The following is a 20,329-nucleotide window of genomic DNA, read 5'->3' as shown; positions in this document are numbered from 1 at the left end:
CTCATGCATGCCAGGCCATACAAATGCTCTCTCATGAAACTTCGTTCCTAGCATCTCTCAGGGATTCCAGGCGGCAGGAACTCAGCTGTATTCTTGCAGAGAGCTCTGCGATTGACCACGCTCTGGCTGTGTGTGTTCTGATCCTGCCCTCAACATGACCGAGAGCTCACTCTGTGGCTCAGTCCTCAGTGCACGTCTCCCTATTACTACTCATGAGGTTTTTATGCCCCTGAGACTTGACATTGACTACTGAAAAGCAGGGATTCCTTTTGCCCCTTCCACCCCAGGTTGCCTCCCATCCTTCACTTGTGTATACTTGACAATGACCCAAATAAATAATGACCCAGATATTTTTCCTTCCTCATGTTCTTAAAGGCCTATGATCTCCCATACATTAAAAGCTTGACTTGTGACTTGGGTCCTTTTTTTTTTTTTTTTTGCCAGTTAGAAGCAGGCACAGGGTATTCCCTTCTTGGAGCCCTGTGGGCTCCCAGGTTTCATGCTTATTAATATCTTAAATAGCTTCTCTGGTGGCAGGCAGGGGCAGCTTCACCTTGTTGGGGAATTTCAGTGGTGAGGGATGTGGGTTCACAGAAACTGCCCAAAGCTCTGTGCTGCACTGGGTTGAGCCTTCAGAACAACTTCTGTATGTGTCACCACACACACACTGGACTCCAGATGGCAACATCTGAGCCAAAGCAGGGTTGGTCCTTTGTACTGTGTAACCCACAGGCTGCAGAGACAGGAGTTCTGGAGCAGATCTCTGGGTTCCAAAGACTGGATGCTACTAGGGTTTACATAGGCTCTGGTGGCAGTTGTCTCCTGGTGGCATGGCTATCTAAAGGAGTGGATCTAGAAGCAAAATGGCTAGACAGTCATTTCGGTGGGGTGAAGGCTCCAGAGGTCAACACTGTAGAGAGTAATCTACTGGGTTGTAAGACAGGCCTGATACATGGAAGGAGGGGCTCGGGGTAGGGTTTTGGCTCTGCCTCTGTGGTTAAGCTGTTATGTGATCATGGACTCATCGCAAGCCACTCTGTGTCTAGCATCTCGTTTATAAAGTGAGGGGCAAAGTGGGTTGGTAATCTGCAGGGTTTCTCTGGCAATAAACTCTTGATTCTAGGTGATTCACACAAATTTGAAAAGGAGTCTGCCTGCTCTGGACAGATGGTCTTAGGGAAGAACATTTTGGTTTGTTTGTTTGTTTGTTCATCAAAGAGACCGAAGGAGCCTCTTGTGGGCTGAATTTGACTTTTTTCATTGTCCCCAGTGTTTAGTCCCCCTCTACCCCTGGAGTGCACAGTCAGCTCTTGGGAACTACCCATGGAAGGCAGGCGCATATGTATTTCAGTTCCAAAACAGTAAGCTATCAGCCTTTACCATGGCAACCAACTCCCTAATCCTGTTGGGGGAAGAAGCAGAGGGTGAGTGGAAAGATGTGAGTGAGACCATCCGGGAAATGAATGCACTCTTAGAACTTTTTTTTTTTCCTCCTGGTATTTCCTCATGTTAAGTAGAAACTAGCAATCCTCCTGCCTCTGCTTTCTGAATACTGGCTCTTAGCATTTGTATGGCCAGCTGAGACTCGAGTGCTATCTGCTCGGCCTCCTCCTTTTCATGAAGAAGAGGTCCACCAGAGAGCTGGATGGATATTCAGTGGTTGCTCAGGGAGATGTGGGGGCCATCTTTCTTGCTTCCTCATTCAGAGCACTGCCTGTCACTCCACATTGCCTTCCGGGATTCATCCCTGTCACGGTGGCGTCAGAATATGTTTTCAGGGATGTCATTAAGATGGGAGAAGCAGAGGAGCTGCAAGGTTGTGGGACCAAGGGCAAGTCCCTGGGCCTGTCTGAGGCTAGACTCACACTGCAGACAGATCTGTCTCCACTGCTGTCAGGAAGAGCATTTTAAATAAGCTGGGAATAGCCACTTCCTTTTTAGTAATCATTCTGGAACCTGCCTGGTGTCTGTTGTAACTGTCTGGTGACTTGGGGGCTGCCCACAGAGACAGGGGAGGGCTGAGACACAGCTGAGGTCCGCATGATGCCTGCTGTGGTAGTAAGGCCTGCTGTCTCACTTCAATCTGGAGGACATGACTGCATGTTCTCCATCTCACTGGGCTTTGCTTCAGGGATGAAAAACAGCTGTGAAGGCACTTCCCTATTCTTTCTCCAGGTTGTGAATATTGCCTGAGTTATGTACATGTGGATATACATTTTGGGTTCATGTCTCTCTTATTTAGAAGTCCCTCTTCTTCCCTGGGAGTCCAATTCCTTCTGCTGAATGTAGGCTTAATGGTGGAATTAATGGAATGCCATTGGTTGGGGAAGGTGGGTTGGATTCTGAGGGATAATTGTGCCAAACTATCTTGCTGTTGTGGGCTCCGCTCTGTGCCCATGCTTTGTCATTCCTTTTGGGTTCAGTATAGCCTTCTTCTCACCATCTCTTTGCCTTTCTACCAGAGACATAGCTGTGCACTAGCAAATGGAGAATTATAACATGGGCTTGTGATACTTCTAGAAACTTCTAGAGACTTCTAGGACCTCTAAGAGTATTCAAGCAGTGGGTAAGTCCCCAGAATCTTCTAAAGCAGGAATGTCAAGCATGCACCCACTATACCACTGTCTCACCCTGCAGTTCCAGCAGATACGTTAGTAATTTAATATTCATACTTTCCCCTGTGGAGCCTGGAGTCTGCATAGCCAATCGATCGGGCTAGGCACAGTTTTCTAGTCCTGTTTTCTCACAGTTCAAATGCAAACACAATTGATGACTGCGGTGCTGAGACAGAAAGAAGTCATGTCAGAAGCAACAGAGCCATGAAGTGTGTACGAATAAAAAAAAAAAAAATGAACGAAGGAGCACAGCTCAGTGTTAACCTGAGGATTTCTTTTCTCTTTTAGTTTGCTTTGCTTTGCTTTGCTTTGCTTTGCTTTGCTTTGCTTTGTGTGTGTGTGTGTGTGTGTGTGTGTGTGTGTGTGTGTATACAGATCTGTGAGAGGGCACATATGCATATGTGTATATTTATGTGTAGAAACCAGAGGCCCATCTCTTTCTCTGCTTCTTTCTACCTTAGATATTGATGCAAGGCCCCTCACTTGAAACCAGAACTCAGGAGTTCAGCCTTGCTAGGCAGCCCCATGTGGAGATTCCATCTCTGCCACCCGAATGCTGGAATTATGGGCAGGCAGTCACATCTGCCCACTGTTCATGTGGGTGCTAGAGATCTAACCTCTGGTCCTCATACCCTTGTGATAAGCATCTCACCTTATCATCTACCTCCCTGGCCTCATCCCTGTACACGTATGTTAAATCCCCTGCTAAGCATGGGAATCAACGGCTTTCTTTTTAACAGTATAACCACTAAGCTGAGAATACAGCTTTGACACTCCAAGGAGTGGCATCACATTTTCAGGGTCTCTTGACTGTTTTGTCCCATGTTTGACTTGGATTCCATACATTTGACGCAAACAATGTAGTGGCCACTCCAAACTCCGGGTGGATGCTTCATTTTAGAGTGATGCATATTGATTGCTTGAACTGGATGCTGATTTTTTTTTTCTATTTGGCTCCCAAGAGTGAAGTAGGGAGTCACCACCAGCCTTACCTGCTGCAGGGCTCTCTGGATGTCGATCCCTTGGCCCCAGGGCACAGCTGGGTTAGCCAGACAGTCCCCAGCATTCCCTCGGCGGGATATGTCAATCCTCTGCCTCCGAAGGCTCTGAAAGGCCTCAGCCATCACCTTCACACCATCATAGGTAAGAGCAGAAGTGTACTGGGGAAGGAAGGCAGATAGGTAGGAGTCAGAGGAAGCTGACAGAGAGATGGGGTGGGAGGCTGTCCCCTGGGGAGTGAGCTTCCTGCTGAGTGAGGTATGTGGCTAGCCAGTAGCTTTTGCAGATAGATTTTCCCATCCCTCTTACAGATCTGCTCACCAGTCCAGCAAATCAGCTCTCCAGAGCTGTGAGCTCAGCATGGCCAGCTGTAACCTTTAAAGGCATGCCAGCATTTTAAAGTTTGGTGTGATTTGAAAAAATGTTGGTTTAATTGGGAGGAAATACATAGATTAAATATGACATATCCATTGGCCAAATACATGGAAAATCAGTTGGCTTCCTCCGTAAGAGCGTCAACAACTGGGAGCAAAGGAGAACTCCTCTTCTAACAGTCAAGGAAATAATATTCCAGGATGAGCAAGCTCTTAATTATCTCTGTGTGCAGCTTATTTCATGGTAAATCGCATATTCTATAAACATTCCCTCTTGTGGATTAATGATAACGCTTAAGGGTTTTTCTCGCTTGATCAAAGAGCAGTAAGATATGAAGGAGACAAAACTGGTCTATACCTAGTATGTTATCTTAAGGTCATATGGCACAGTTATAGGATGTGTTTATTTTTCCAGTTCTTAGTTGATTTCCTAGTTTGTTATTTTCCTCATTTGTTGTTGTTGTTGTTGTTGTGTGTGTGTGTGTGTGTGTGCGCGCGCATGTAGGGTGGAGGTCTTCAATTGCTTCTTTCCGTATTTTTGAGACAGAGTCTTTAAGTGAACCTGGAGCTCACAAACTGGCTAGAGTGAGTGGCCAGGGAACCCAAGGGACCCCTCCTATCTCTGATTGCCCAGGGCTTGGATTACAGGCACATGCTGCCATACCTAAGTTTCTCTGTGAGGACTGGGGATCCAAAAAAAGATCCTTATGCTTACACAGAAAGCCCTTTAATGACAGAGTTGCATCCTCAGTCCCTTCTAATTTATATTTTTGAGACAGGCTAGTTTGGGGCATTCTGTGTAGCCCAGGATGACATTGAACTCCTATTCCTCCTGAGTCCACATTTTAAGGACTGCCATTACAAGCAAAGTCTTTGTTTTTTTGCTTTTTTTTGTTTTCTGCCTGTTTTGATTTTCTCAGAAAAAAAAATACATTACACTTGGAAATTGCTTGGGCAGTCACAAACTAATTTGTTAGCTTCTTTCAGATTCAATCTTTGTTTTAAAGCATTTTTGTTTAATCAGATACAACAACGAGTCTTGAAGAAAGAGTTAAGTCAGTTTGATCACTGGATGAAGAGTGCCTGGGCTATATAGCCTGCAATTTACAAATTGACTGAGCAGCCTAGAAACATGGGTCAAGGAGTCACCAGTGGTGCCAAGTCTGAGGCCACCAGACATGGCTTCAGAGTCTTTCTCAACAGTGTTGTATGTAGCCACTGCCATGCTATGCCATCTGACCTGGAAGGACAATAGCTTGCTCTCCACATCCACAAACATGATCAAATATCAACCAAAATCGGGTTTGGCTATGGGATTGTGCCATGAGAAGCTGACTGCAAAGCCAGGAGGAGAGCAGCTGCGCATCTCCTGGAAGGTTTCTCTGATGGTCTTCTGGGGATACAGATGTGGGGGGGGGTGAGTGTCACCCTGTCCTCTACTCACAGAGGCTCTGTCTGTAAAGAGAGGGACATTTTTCTTCTTCTGAGTAAGATGGTGACAGAAGGGCTGGAGCTGTGCCTTTTGCTCAGCGTACATGAGGTGTTAATTTCCACCCCTAGTGCCACTCGAGTGAAAAGAAAGATGGTGGCCCTACTTAGAATAGAAGCTGAATTTTCTGACTTCCCTTGCAAGCAGCGAAAGGCAGTTTTCTCACCTGGGGCTAATGGTGGGTAAGTGAAAAATCTGCTGGTGACTACAGAGAAGGATTCTCTTCTCATCTCTCTCTCTCTCTCTCTCTCTCTCTCTCTCTCTCTCTCTCTCTCTCTGTAGATTTTCATGTATGTGTGCTTGTGTATGTTTGTATGTTGAAGTCAGAGGTCAACATCAGGAATCCTCTTCCAGCTCTCTTCACCTTAATTTTGATACAGGGCTTTTCTCTGAACCTGGAGCTCAACGATTTGGCTAGACTGGCTCACCAGCAAGCTCCAGGGATCCTCATCACCCTGCCTTCCCCATGCTGGGGTTACAGGTGTGTGCTTCTGCACCTGGCTCTTTACATGGGTGTTGGGGATCCAGCCAGGTTCAGTGGGCACTTTACTGAGTCATCCCTCAATCTCAGGAAAAGAGTTCTTATAAACGGCAGCTGTGCTTGACCATCTTCTATCCTGCTGGATTATGGTTTGAGCATGGCGTATCTTCTGCCTCCCCAAAGAAAACCCCTCATGGTGAAGGCATGGTCCCCAGAAATGAGCTTTGTAAGGCAACTGTATCATAAGGACACTGACATAGTCAGTTGACACATTCAAGGGATTAACACACCAATGAACTCATACCGCAGTGGCATCATTGGGACGTGGTGGAAATCAGGAGGCAGGGGGTCCCTTGGGGGAAGTGGGTTACTGAGTATGTACTTTAGCAGGCTGGAACTTATCCTTGGCCCCCTTCCAGAACCCCCACTTTTTGGATGCCTTGAAAGAGAAGTTTCCCTCCGTTGTGTCTTTCCACCATGATGTTCTTGCCTTGCCACAGCCCATAAAGCAATAGAGCCAGCTGGCCACACAGAGAAACCGTGAGCCAAAATAGATTTTTCTTCCTAGACAGATTTTCTCTGGTATTTTGTCCCACTGACAAAAATCACCTATCAGATGCTGGGTGGGATGCTGCCATCATGGCTGAAGTCCATGTAGCCTTCTTGTACTATAAAGCAGATGTCAAATGCTGAGCATAACAGAATAAGACTTGGGGAATATTTGGTGAATGTGCAGCAATGGTACAAGCCCTGGGCTGCCAACTTCTGTCCCACTGGGATGCCTGACCCTCATACTAATGTTGTCTTTTGCTTCTTAGAAGAGCCATCTCCTTTCTGAATGCTCTGCTCTTCAGGAGATGGCTAAGGAAGGAAAAATGGGGGTGGGGTATCCATTTTCACACCTTTGGCCTCTTCCAGTCCACCCTGGTGTGGTCCCGAGCGTCACTTGTCCTCCACTGCTGCATGATTCTGGCTGGGATCGTGTCTGTGTAGTTCACCAGTTGGAAACCTGTCACGTTGGCTCCACTCTCCTTGAACTTATTTAAGTCGATGTCCATGAAGCCCTGTGGAAGAAGAAAGGGAGAATCAGAACCTGTTGCCTGGGCAGGTCTCTCACACAGTTCAGATGCACGAGGCTTTCTCTCCTGCTCCACAGGGCAGAAAAGACTGAATGTAGACAACAATTGTTGCCCCCTTTCTTACACAAAGTTGGCACAGAGGCAAAGATGGCAAATCTGGAACGTAGGAGGGCTGGCTTATACTAACTTGGACCAAGATGCTTTGTTCATTGTTTTTATGATGGAGCCTGAAGGTTTGGAGAAAGGATGAAATAGAGACCATGTCACCAGAGTGACAATCAATGAATGACTGGGATTTAAAAAAAAAATCTGTTGTTATTTCTTTTAGAATTCTATACAGTTTATTTTGATCATACCAACCCCTCTTGCAGTTCCTTCTGGATCAGCTCTTCCCTATCCAGTAACTTTGTGTCCCCACTTTTACGTTTTAACCCACTGTGTTCAAGTTGTACTGTGCATATACTTGGGTGTGGGGCCAACTCCTGAAACACGGACAACCTACCAGGCACCATTTTCTTCAAGGGCACAGACTCTCCTAGCACCTAGGCGTTGCCAAGAACTTCTTGGCTAGGGTAGGAATTCATGCCTTCCTCCCATCTTCACACTGGGGGTTTGTCTGGCTTAAACTTACGCAGGGGTTGTGTATCCTATCACAATCACTATGCGTTTATATGTGCAGCTCATCGGTTGTGTCTGGAGAATATTATGTGCAGAATGTGTGTGCTTGTCTGCATGCATCAATGTGTGTGTGTGTGTGTTTGTGTGTGTTTGTGTGTGTGTTTGTGTGTGTGTGTGTGTGTGTGTGTGTGTGTAGGTCAGAAAGGAATTGAATAGAGACTAGTCTCTTCCACATCTATATAGGTTCTGGTGATTGAATTAGGATTCTGGGCTAGTGTGACAAATTCCTTTTCTTCTGAGTTATCTCAATGGTCCAGATTTACCCCCCTCCTCTTATCTACTGTACCTTGACTGAAGTTTCTCCTCTCTCCTTTCATCCCAGTCCCCCTCCCACCTCTCCTCAAGACTCTTAAGAGGGCAAGGTATAAGAAGCCAAGGGAAAAAAAAATTTGAAGGAAGGTTGTCCTTGGTCACCACTCTGCTTCACCTTTAGAGAGAGGAGATGTGCGAAGTGTGCTGGGAACAAGTGCCTGCTACTTTCCCAAGGTCACCAGCAAGTCTGTGAAGGGGGCTGGCTTCTGGTGGGGGTCGTCACCTCTCACTGCGCTCTTTCATGTACAGTGAACTGGACCAGTTCTCCTGGAGGAGGCCTGGCCACCTCTGTCATTCATGAACAATTCTTGATTGCAAATGGAATTTCTTTCCAATTCAGCAAAACTCACTGAAAGCCAGGAAGCCTTGAACTTAAAAGAAAGCCCTGCATTTATATAATATACTCAACAATGAACAGTACTTTCATGTCTGTGGCCTCATTCCAGTCCTTTATAAGGTTCAGCTTACTTGTCTGTTTGCCACACACAGAAACTAAAACAGAAAGGGAGGTTCAGTGCCCACAAAGCTGCTCACCAAGTTAGTGACAGGGAAGGGGTCAGAGCTGAGATCTTTGGTTAAATAATTCACTCCTTTCTCCAACCCCTCTCCAAACTCATCACCAAACACACTATTTTGAGAATTTAGAGTGGATAAGTTCCCTCCCTTGTAGACCTTATATTCTAGTAGGGGAAATCACACTGTAGACAAGAAAACATACCACACAATGCTGTGTAGCTGTGAGTGCTCTGTAGTAGCCACACACCTATGAAGAGGGAAAGTGGATTTGTGGATGGGGAGAGAGATAGTCCAGATGACCTGTCTGTGGGGTCTCATTAGTAGAAGTAGAGCCCCATGTGTGAATTATGGGATACTTAGGTGGGGCACACTGAGCAAAGGCCTAGGGGGTAGGAGGCCGCTTGGAATGTTCCAGAAACAGTAAAGGAGCTGATGTGACTGGAAGGCATAGTGAGAAAGATTTCTGGGAGGAGATGAGGTCAGACAGAGGTCATACACAGCTTGTGTTAACTTGTTTCTTTCTTTGTTTTATCCATTATAATTAGTACCTCGCTAGAGGATGATGAGCAGGGATTGTAAAAACGCATGTGTGTTTGGCTCCATGGATTAGGGAAAGTGCCCACTGATGTAACAGAAATAGACTAGAAGAAAGAGCTGAGGAAGTGTGCCTGCACAGGGAAACCCACAGCTGGCAGCAGAGGTCCGTGCACTGGACCTGGCTCTCCCTCAGGACCCCAGGGCTTGTCTGTAGCAATTTCCGAAAGAATGGACTTAATGATTCCAAGACCTCCCTTTTCCACCAGTGCCTTTGACAGTCCATGACTGCTATGAACTCTACTTTATAGACGAGTTCAATCTCAGTTCAGTCTCACTCAGCCTTTGTCCTTGCTTCCAGTCTAGGAATGCCATCTATTCTTGACCCTTTTCCAGAGTTGGGATCCTAGCTAGCATAGCATCTCTCTAGAGAGCCCACTCCTGTCCCCTCATCTGAAGAACCAGTTCCTGCCCCACAGCAGACACTGTTGGCCCTCTTTATTTCCAATCCCAGTTACACACTGCCATTTCATGCTATGCACTAACTGCAAACACCTGCCACCCCACCTGCATGCAGAGGAGGCCAGACATGTTGGGCTCACATGCCTGGGGATGTCTCTATGGCAGTGACAGCTGTGGAGCTAGTAGATGCCAGCCTACTATCCTCTGCTGGGGCCTAAGGTGGTGGATTGTTCCATACTGACATCCATAGGTAAAGTGAGGGGTGGGACTTCTTGAGAATGTGTCTCAGTGCCTCCCTTCTCTTCTTTACTGTGCATCCCTACTGTGTTTCTAGGATTAGAACCTAGTGCTTGCTTCTTCCTGAAGCCTAGCTTTGGGCCCTGCTTATGGGAGAACCCCAGTTGGGTTTCCTCCAACACTCAGTCTGGCTCATTCCAATGTCGAGCCTACTGCTTCTCTGGAGCACCTGTCACCACGGAGAGCATCTTTCCTCATTGTTCTTTTTGTCCTCTCTCTTCCCATTGGCATGCCAACCACTGAAGGTGGGAACAGTTTCAATTTCCATCTGGTTAACTAATGGGTCCTAGCAACTAGCATCTCCATAAATGCCCAGCCCAGGGCAGACGCTCAATCCTTTCTTGCTGTGAGACAGAATAAAGCTAGAGACTGTCCCTCAAGCAGGTGTGCCAATTAGCCAGGGGAAACATGACCAGCAGGCAACAGCTGCCAGTGAGTGATTTTAATCAGTTGAGATTAACTTGTACCAAAGTCACAGTTCAGAGTGACACAGAGGTAACTGGCTTGTACAATGGTACCAGTCAGGATTTGGCTCTGCTACCCAACCGGCATTTGGTGGCAATATACCATGTAAGAGTACAGCCGCCTCACCACTGGTTAAAAGCCAGCACACAGTTGGGAGATTTTCCCTACTCTTCAGAGACTTTTAAAAAGAACATCTTGTTCGCAAAGTAGCGATTGAGAGAATGAAATGAAAATTATCTCCCACGGTCAGACCCTGTCACTTGCAATCTGTAACAAGTTCCCAGGCATCCCTACTGACTTTCCCTCCCCAGCATAATGAAGGCCAAGTGGAATGGTGATTTGTTCAAACAGAAACGCAGCTCAGTTTTGTCACCAGCAAGCCTGATGACAATATTAGTAGAGCCAATCCTGGGTCACACATAATCAAGCTGACGGGCCTCTCCAACCCCACACTTATAACCCAGGAAAAGAACAGGTACAAACTTCCTTTTTCAATAGTCACCACGAGAACCCAAACCAGGAAGTCACTTGGGGATCTCTGTACATTCAGGAGCTGACATCTCCCTTCCAATGCAAGATTACATGCTGGGAATCATAACATTGACCTCTAGGATGTCCTAATCACAAAAGAGACTCAGTTACTAGACTTGATTTCTCCACAACACAGGAGCATAGACTTGGTCAATAGAGAAATGTGGTCTTGATTAAGAAGGGAAATAAAGGCATTCACTCTTTGCCTGCTAGGAAATTGTGAGATCCAGCTAACTCTCTTTCCCCAGTATGTCTACTAAATAGGTTTAATTAAATCATTTTCCAATTTCCTTTGCTATTTTATTAAAAACCCATGAGGGTACTATTTGGTAAGTTGTGCATTTTCTTTATCTATCTTATTCATGCCATTATCTAATGTGTTTAAGGATGCCATGATGTTAATTACGGCGTTTTAGAAGTTTTAGCTATTAATTGTCATTGTCATGATTTTGTTCAAGCCATGCTGCATATTTGATAATGTATCCCTAACTGCCGATTCCATTGTTCTAAACACCATTGTTGTTGAAAAAGAATGACAAAGGCTACAGGTGTTTGCCTTTTCAAGTACTTGACACCCAAAGTTAGGTCTTCTACCCTTTAACTGTCTCTTGAGTCCTGGCACCAGTTGCTACTCTTTGAAGAGTGACTGTTATTGAAAGTGGCTTGGTGACACATGCCTGTAATCCCATTATTCAGAAGGTAGATGTAGGAGGATCAAGACTTAAAGACCAGCCTTGGCTATATAGATGTCTACTGCAGCCTGGGCCATGTGGGGCTCTGGGCAGAAGGTGCTCCTGAGGCAGGCAGATTGTCTTGCTTCTGTGTGCTTCTTCAGAATCTATCTCTGTATCGCAGTGGCTTCCCCATGATGTTCTGCCTTTTATCTTTATCCAGGGGCAGAGGCCATGGCTAAGGAAGCGTATTCTTGAGGACGCTTCATAATCTGAGGGACAAGGGGTCTACCTGGTGCACATGAGGGTGCTTGTAGAATAGCTCCCCAGAAGGACTGTCAATCCACAGCTCCAGGAAGGGAACTGGAGATCATGATTTTGACAAAATGTTAATGCCAATGAGTCAGGACTCAAGGTTAAATATATTTAAAAGTCATGAAGATAATTATCAGAAAAGTTAGACAAAAATAGCATAACCCCAGTCATTAAGGAGAGGCTGGGTAAGTTTGAGGGGTTAGCCGAAATGTTCCATCATTGCAAAGCTAATGGGAGCCATAGATGGCCATGGGGTTGATGAGGCAGGGAAAAGAGGTGCAGGTGTGTGTGTAGATGTGTGGAAGACAAAGCCAGAATAATGGAAGACGGGGAAGATGCAACTTCATACTTGCTTGAGATTGGTTTGGGCCCCAGGACCAGGGGTGGGAAGGAAAGAAAACACAGGGTTTTGCTTGTTATATTATAGATACTTCTGTCATAAACTTTTACCTTTTAAATGCCATTAGAAAATAACAACAAACTGTGAATAAAGCCAATGTGCTCTCTGGTTGGATGTCATTGGTCCTGGGAGAAGGAGTCAGTGAAGTCACAGAATGGGGTGGTAGGGTTTGAGGAATCACATTCTAATTTGGTCCAAGAGTTCAGCTTACTCTGCCTCTTAGTCTGGGGCTGAGGGTCAGCAGTAGACTGCAGCATAGTCCCGAAGCACAGCTCGTAAGACAATAAAACAATGGTGGTTCGTGTATGTGATCTAACTTTATCTAAACCACCTTTTGGGGACTGTAGGGTTACTGATGTAGAAACATAAAAGTTAAGCAAGCAGCCAAGAGTTATCGTGGGGCGTATTTTTCAGTCTTTCCTAGTTCCCCTACCAAGACGGACATTCATTTTAATGTTTTGTATATGTCATCCAGCTTAATCCCACATGTAGTCTGAGAGACAACTGGTCGGTAGATCCAGTAGCTCATTTGCATAAGGCACCGAAAGGATTCACCTCTGTTTCTGTTTTGACCTCATTCAGAGACCTCTGTGAACTCCCTAACCATACAGTCTGGTGTCTTTATCGACATGTCACACTGCCAGCTCATGGCGAACATGGGACTTGAGATTTAGGAGGGTGGATCCATTACCCCAGTCAAATAGGACCAAAGCCCCTCCTATAACAGTGTACAGTTAGCATCCCAGAAAAAAAGGTCTGGCCAGAGCAGCCTTTATCCGTGGTCTGTAAGCATGACCGTTGGGATTCTCCTGGACACAACCATCTCCAGCTGCTGTGCAGACATAGCTTAAGTACTGATTTATCTGGAGTCTGTAAATGATCCCTCTGCCCTTTGTCCACACCCAGGACAGCCCTTGGTGGAGGACCAGGCTATGAGTGTAGCAGGTTTTGTGATGCTAGTCACAATGCTACCTGGCTTTTTAGTGTAAATTCTGGGGATTGAACTCAGATTCCTAAGCTTGTGAGGCAAATGCTTCACTGACTAAGCTGTCTCCCCAGCCCACAGCCCGGCACTTTCAGGCTAACAGGCTTTGCCTTCAAAGCATAAGTTTCCTTTTTGCTGGGATCCTTAAAAAGGGTCTCCCACCTGCTGTTCAGCCCTCACCATCCTGTCTGAGCTTGCACCCAGCAGAAAGGAGAGGGGACATTCTGAAATGCTCAGGTTCAGCATCAAAATGAAGGCTTATTAAGCCAGCACCAGCTCATGGGGAAAGGCCCTTCCAACACAGCCCCTTGAGATCAAGAGGAGGTAAGATCAGACCAAATCAAAAACCTTGTACTTTATAATCTGAATGGCGCAGGTTGAGCATGTCAAGTTTCTCCCCCCAGCCCGCCCGAATTGTCAGAGAAATATCTCAGATGACAGCTCTGTGCAGAGAGCAGTCACAGGACTGTATGGTTTGAAGTCTCCTTCTATCAGGAAGGGTTGGCAAGAGCAGAAAGAACTAGCCTGAAACATAATGGAAGACTAAGAGGGTAGGCGAAGGATGCGCTCAACTCTTGGGAGGGTTGTCATGGGAAAGAGGTGGGAAATTTGTTCTCTACGGCTCTGCCAAGATAGATGAGCAGTCAGATCTCAGTGGAGACTGATTTTTTTGTTAAATTGATAACACCAGCTATTGCATTTTTTTTTTTTTTTGCATGAATCAGCCTGAACCAAACAAGGTAGCAGGCATTCCCATGGGGTCATGGCTCAGATGATCACGTTTAAACCTTGTAAGCACATCAAGAAGCAGGTCCTTCTATTAACACTTGCAAACTGGGAATGAGAAAACTTAGTGGGTTGGCTTCTTTCAAACTAGTGTGGCTAGAGAGAGATGGAGAGGGTAAGGTGACTCTCCAACTTGGCTTCCAGCCACCTAGCTTCCTGTTTATTCATCTCCTGTCCTGTTTATTCATCTCCTGTCCTGTGTGGGAGTCTGTATCGGGGCAGGAAGCTTTATCCTCGCATGAGGGAGGAGGTCTCTCAGAGACCAGGATGTTTAACTTCAGTGCCTCTAATGTATGCTGCCAAGTGAAGCATTAGCTTCTTGGCCCTCTAGTCCTGTATTTATTTGTTTTTTGAGGTTCTGAGTTCTTCAAAGGCAGAGATCACAGCCCCACAGGGTCCACAAACAGTGCCTGGTGCAGGGTGATGTCTTAGTTAGGGTTTTGCTGATGGGAAGAGACATCATGACCAAGGCAACTTTTATAAGGACATTTAGTTGGGGATGGCCTACAGGTTCAGGAGTTCAATCCGTTATCATCATGGCGGGAATCACGGCAGTGTACAGGAAGACATAGTGCTGCTGGAGGAACCAAGAGTTCTGTATCTTGATCCTAAGACAGCCCGGAGGAGTCTAGTCTTCTGACTAGGTGGAGAGGCTCTCTTTCCACACTGGGCAAAGCTTGAGCATGAAGACCTCAAAGCCAGCCTCACAGTGACACATTTCCTCCAATGAGGCCACATCTCCAAATTGTGCCACTCCCATGGGTCAAGCATTCATATACATGAGTGTGTGTGGGGGGGGTGTCAAACCTATTCAAATGACCACAGGTGGCATGTTTAGAACATGCAGAGAAGTGAAAAAACAGAACTGTCTCTGTTCCTGACTTCCTTGCAAGTATTCATCCTGGGACCGCCTGGTCTCATCTTTTGTCTCAAGGACTAAAGGGGTCTTTTGTTTGACTTTTCTATGTCCGTTTTATTGTGAACCAGGTCAGAGATAAAAGTGCCAGGAAGGGAGTTTTAGGAATAATCACGTAACTCCCTGCCTTGTCTTTGAAGGTCATGAACTCTTTTTTTCTAGGGCATCCGTCTTAACCTTTACATGTGCATAGTTATTGACTTATCAAAGACACCTGTCAGATCAATAATCCTTCAAGATATGTCCTAGAAACAGGCTGGGTCATCATTCTATGTTGGTCAAAGGTCACCATTCTACCTTAGGGGAAGGAACAGAAGACAGAGGCCCACCATCTGACTCTTATGCCTGCTAAGGCAGTCTTACTATTAATCTTTGACACAGTAGGCTTCTCCCCAAGATTCCATCTGAAAGCAGAGCTTCAACCCCCCGAGTGTGGAGACTTCTGGGCCAGCTGACTTCTCTCCTGAGGGTGCTTTTGGCTTTGTCTAAAATTCTACAATCACACAGGTGTATGCTGATGAATATTGATAAAAGGGAATCCGAGAAATACTCTTCAGCTGACGACTTGATTGTGTCCTCAAACAGCCGTGTCTTTGCATAAACATCTTCACATTTTCCCACTTTAGGCACCTAAACAAGCCAATCCTTTAAGGCACCCTCATCTGATATAATCTCTGGTAACACACAAGCTTACATGGTCTCTAATAAGTCAACAGAATGTTGTAGTTGTACGAAAGTCAGCTAATAAACGTGCCATCCACATCGGAACAAAGCACTAGTGTTGAATTATCAAGTCCTGCTTGAAGTCAGGAGGGGAGGTAGCTGTATATTCAGATATCTGCAAACACAGCAGCAGGATGATCCTGCACGTGTCCCCACCACAGACAAAATAATATAAATTTTACTCAAGATCAGCAGAAGGTTTCAGTCCTGAGATGTAGGATAAACTGCTGACAGTTTGTGGTAGAAGGTCAAGGATCCTCAGCCTGGGGTGATGCAAGGCTTGGAGGCACCCTATGTGGTCAGATTGCTCTGTCTTCCAGAGAATGCCACCGTCTTACTCCTGCCTTAGTTGGGATTGTGGCTGACTCTTGACTTAACAGACTTCAGAATAAGTTCAACCTTTTGAACTCACATAAGGTGACTTCTTATGTCTAGAATTACTGGTGGACCTCAACCAATATCTTCTTGTATAGTCTCAACATTCCTATGCAGAGAAAGCCAGGCAGGACTTCCAGAAAAACACATTTTTGTAAAATGATGATTTTAGTCATTCACAAGCCTTCATATAGAAGGTACCCACTGAATGCATGGTGTAAAATAGATGAAAATATAAAGAGATGGTAAATTTGAAACCTACTGAGAAGAACTATGTATGAAACAACACTGGGGACTCCAGGTTGCAGTCCCAGCCCATTCTTTAGGGGACTTCTAGATGGCTTCTCTGAGCAGGAGTGTCCCTTTTGTAAAGTGAAGGGTTGGTAAGACAAGAGTTCTTAGGGACCTTCAGTCCCAGCTCTCTCGAGTTCTTGAAACCAGGTAGAGGGCACATTGTTTTACTCCCATGCTGGCGTGTGGTGGGTGCCATGTCTTGATCTTGCTTGGATATCCTGGAGCTCCCAAGTTCCTCTCCTTTGATGTCATATTCTCGTGTTTCAGATGATTTCTGTAGGTCTGTGTTACTGCTATAGACATTGCCCCCCTCACCACTGTTTCTGTTTCACACACTGTTTCTGGGGATACGAACTCTAGTTCTAATACCGAATGGCTTTAGTCACTGAGCAATTCTCCAGCTCTTCTCTGCTTATTTTATCAAACACAAAATGTTTGTAAGTACGTGAGGCATGAGCACAAACATTTGTGAGGAGCCATCTCAACATTGAACTCCTTCCTGCCTTTCTTCAGTGATTTTTTTAAAAGAAATTCATTCTTTGTAGCATCATGCAGATCTGCATGGCTTTCCTAATCTCAATTATGGTAAGTGGAAGGTACTCGGGGCTATGGCGGCATATAACAATAAGATGAATTTTGATGTAGGAGGGACCTAAGGGACCTCAACGAGGGAGTCTTGTCTGCAGATAGGAATGCCAGTAATGATGATGATGATGATGACAATGATGACGGTAATTACGGTAGTAATTACTGACACTTATTAAGCGCCCATTTGGGGTCGTGCATTACCCTAAGCACTTCCTAATCATCGTCTTGTTTAATTTTCATATTATTACTGGAGGAGGCAGTTAATATTCTTACTTCTTTTTAGACATAAGCAACGGGAGCTCAGAGAATGTAAGGAATTTGACTAATGTCACTCAGCTGATAAGTATAAGCCAGAAATCAAACCCAGGACTGTCCAATAGGAGAGCTATTCTTTTCAACAGAGCTTGTACTGCCTGCCTCCCTCAACAGATGCTTCTGAAGCAAATGTGACCCATATGGTGCTGAGGGAAGGGGAGTGGGTGAGTTAGGGCTTACAGATGGACCTTACAGATTTCTCAGTGTGGGTGAGCAAGACACTGAAGAACAGTTTCTTCTCCGGCTGAGGAAACCAAGCTGGGGTTATCAACGAACTGTTGTATGGACCAAAACATCTGATTCTAACTAAATGCCTCTGCAGGTAGTGGTGGCCATAGGGTATAAATGATTGGCTGCCCTGGACCTGAAGATCCTTAGAAAATCAGTGGGTGACCAGAACCCACCATCTCTTCCTCAGCTTCTACTAGACTAGAAGTGGTTGTTTGGGTGACACTCCATTGAGTTTGCATTCTGGATTTACTGCTGTCACTGAAGTCCACCTTCTTGACAGGGACTTGCCCCTACACCTATCTCCCCAGTTGTTCTATGACTAAGTGTCACAGGTTACGGTAGTGAGAACAAGAGCTTCTGTGAACTATGGAGAAGCCCATCTCCCCCCTTTCATAAATGTGGTGACCCTGGGGAAGTCACCTGACCTTTGTTTCTTTATTTGAAGAGGTAATTATAAAGGCAGTCACAAGGGGCCATCAAGAAGGTCAGAGATAGATGGAGAGTGTGGAAATGTGTTTCCGGAGTGGATAAGCAGAGAGAGGCAGAAAACAGGGACCTGGTTGTCTTGGGCTGAGGTGTGGCATGGCAAAATAGATGTGAGTCAAGAGTGAGGAGGGAAATGATGGCCAATGGTTAGAGATCTCTCCTGTCATATGATGAAGACACATTAAACCGATCATAGACAGGAGAAGACACATGCCTGAAACTGTAGATCTGGGCAAGAACTCAAGGCTGGGGAGTGTCTAAGTCCCCTGGGTGAACCTATTACTATCACTTTGCTAAATGGCTGGCCTCTAAAGGTATGTCTTTTACCCATTGGTTAGTGCAAATCACAGACCTCCACGAGGAAGTTGCTTTGTGCAGTGGACAGTGGTTAACACAGAAACTCCCAACTGGCCAAGGTGCAGAGGACCAGTGCTCTCTAAACAAGTGGGGACATTGATATCATATCCCCTGCCTGCAAAGATCGGGGACTATCTTGAAATTGGAGGCTAAAAGACTCTAAGAACCAGAGGTAGGGAAGATTGCTGTGAAGCAGTCTTTGGGACACAACACGATCAAGGTATCCATAAAGATGTTGCCTGAAGGAGACCTGAACAAGATCAGGTCTTTTAAGATGGACAGGGGAGGGGCTTACAAACTCGCATCTCTAACTATTGATGAGGAAATATTAACAACTGATGATGTCTGGAACAAGGAGATTCAGTCTCTTTAAGTCTGTGCGTGGCTCCTGGTAGGTCATTCATGCTCCAGGGGAGAGTCTCTTATCCAGAAAAATATATTATATAAATTAGACTCTGTAGGTTATTAAAACATTAAACAGAAGAGGACATAAAGGTGGGGGGGGATTGTAGGGGGGATGGACCTGGGGGAGGTAGAAGATAGGAGAAACAGTGGGAAAAATATGATCAGAACATATTGTTTTTGTCGCTATTTTCTCTCTCTTTTTTATTAGATATTTTCTTTATTTACATTTCAAATGCTATCCCGAAAGTTCCCTATACCCTCCCCCTGCCCCTGCTTCCCTACCTACCCACCCACTCCTACTTCTTGGCCCTGGCATTCCCCTGTGCTGGGCCATATAAAGTTTGCAAGACCAAGGGGCCTCTCTTCCCAATGATGGCTGACTAGGCCATCTTCTGCTACATATGCAGCTAGAGACACGAGCTCTGGGGNCTTGGGTACTTTCTCTAGCTCCTCCATTGGGGGCCCTGTATTCCATCCAATAGCTGACTGTGAGCAGCCACCAGAACATCTTTCTTAACTGCATGAAACTCAAAGAATTAAGAGAAGTATTGTATTTCTAAAAAAAAAAAAAAAAACTGATTGTGGAAATGTACAAATCTGTGAACATATCAAGAATCCATGGACTATTTACTTTAATCAGGTAAATATTATAAAACATGAATTATATCTCAAAAGAATGGGTTTGGGAAAGTGAAGGTGTAGTGATAAATGACTCTGAGTTCTACATTATTCAAGTTCACTTGATGGAGAGTCTAGTGTTGCATTAATGTTCATCTAAGATGTCAATAATACAGGTTAAGAATAGATGTATAAGCATGCAAGTGCACATATACAAACATAAATGATATATGTACCTACACAACAGGTAGATTTAGTCTAGCATATCCTTAGTAAGAATTTTTCACCTACAGTAAGTCCCTATTGCTGAAGATACTCTGCATTTCAGATACAGGGCTCAGAGGCCCCAGATCTGGAACTGAGTAGTTTTCATGCTATCAGAAGGCAGCATGCAGGCTTCCAAAGGTAGGAAGCAACCAACAGTCCTATCCAGCTATGATACCTATGAAGCACAAGGACCAACATGTCACAACAACCTTAAACATGCGCTAGTGGCACATATACATTAGTGGTAACCAAAAGCTTTCTAATTGGACATAAGGCTCACTCAGCAGAGAGAGGTCCATGCTTCGTATTGGAAAACTAGCCAACTACCCAGGCTTAGTGAAGTCATAGGTCTTCGAGAAGCTATAGCCACCATTAACTACATTCTAAATATTTGTCCTTATACCTACAGATAAGTGTAGTCTTCACCCATCATCAAAGAAGCTTCTATTTGTAACAGATGAGGACCGCTACAGAAAACCACAACCAATCAAAATGCAGGGATTTGAAGCCCAGTCCCGATGGATACACGCACAACAGAATTCCTGCACTTAAGTCTCAGTGATCATTGTAGAAGAGAGAATAGGGAGCTTATAAGAGCCGGAGGAATAAGAAGTTTGCCGTGTGATTGTATCTCCTGGGAATATCAAAAGCTACTCCCCATATAGTCTCACCAACATGACTATCCAAACATGAGCTGAGTAAAGGTCACAGCAGTAGACATGCTAACATGGATGGGGGAAAGCTCGGGAGTCCTCAACCCCATAC

General features: G+C 45.3%; 1 protein-coding gene across 2 annotated transcripts in view; it reads right to left on the bottom strand.

Annotated features, from left to right (window-relative positions):
• The window catches only part of Gria1 (glutamate ionotropic receptor AMPA type subunit 1), a 314,630-nt gene that overhangs the window by 111,428 nt on the left and 182,873 nt on the right, over positions 1 to 20,329 (bottom strand). For both annotated transcript variants that reach the window (XM_029546554.1, XM_029546555.1), the window contains exons 6-7: positions 6,861 to 7,022; positions 3,608 to 3,775 (exon numbers count right to left, since the gene is read on the bottom strand). In XM_029546554.1, the coding sequence (XP_029402414.1) occupies positions 3,608 to 3,775; positions 6,861 to 7,022 (330 nt within the window). The remainder of the gene's footprint in view (positions 1 to 3,607; positions 3,776 to 6,860; positions 7,023 to 20,329) is intronic.

This window comes from Mus pahari, chromosome 14, assembly GCF_900095145.1.
Source record: "Mus pahari chromosome 14, PAHARI_EIJ_v1.1, whole genome shotgun sequence".
Classification (NCBI taxonomy): Eukaryota; Metazoa; Chordata; class Mammalia; order Rodentia; family Muridae; genus Mus; species Mus pahari.
This window is presented reverse-complemented; position numbering and strand designations above follow the sequence as displayed.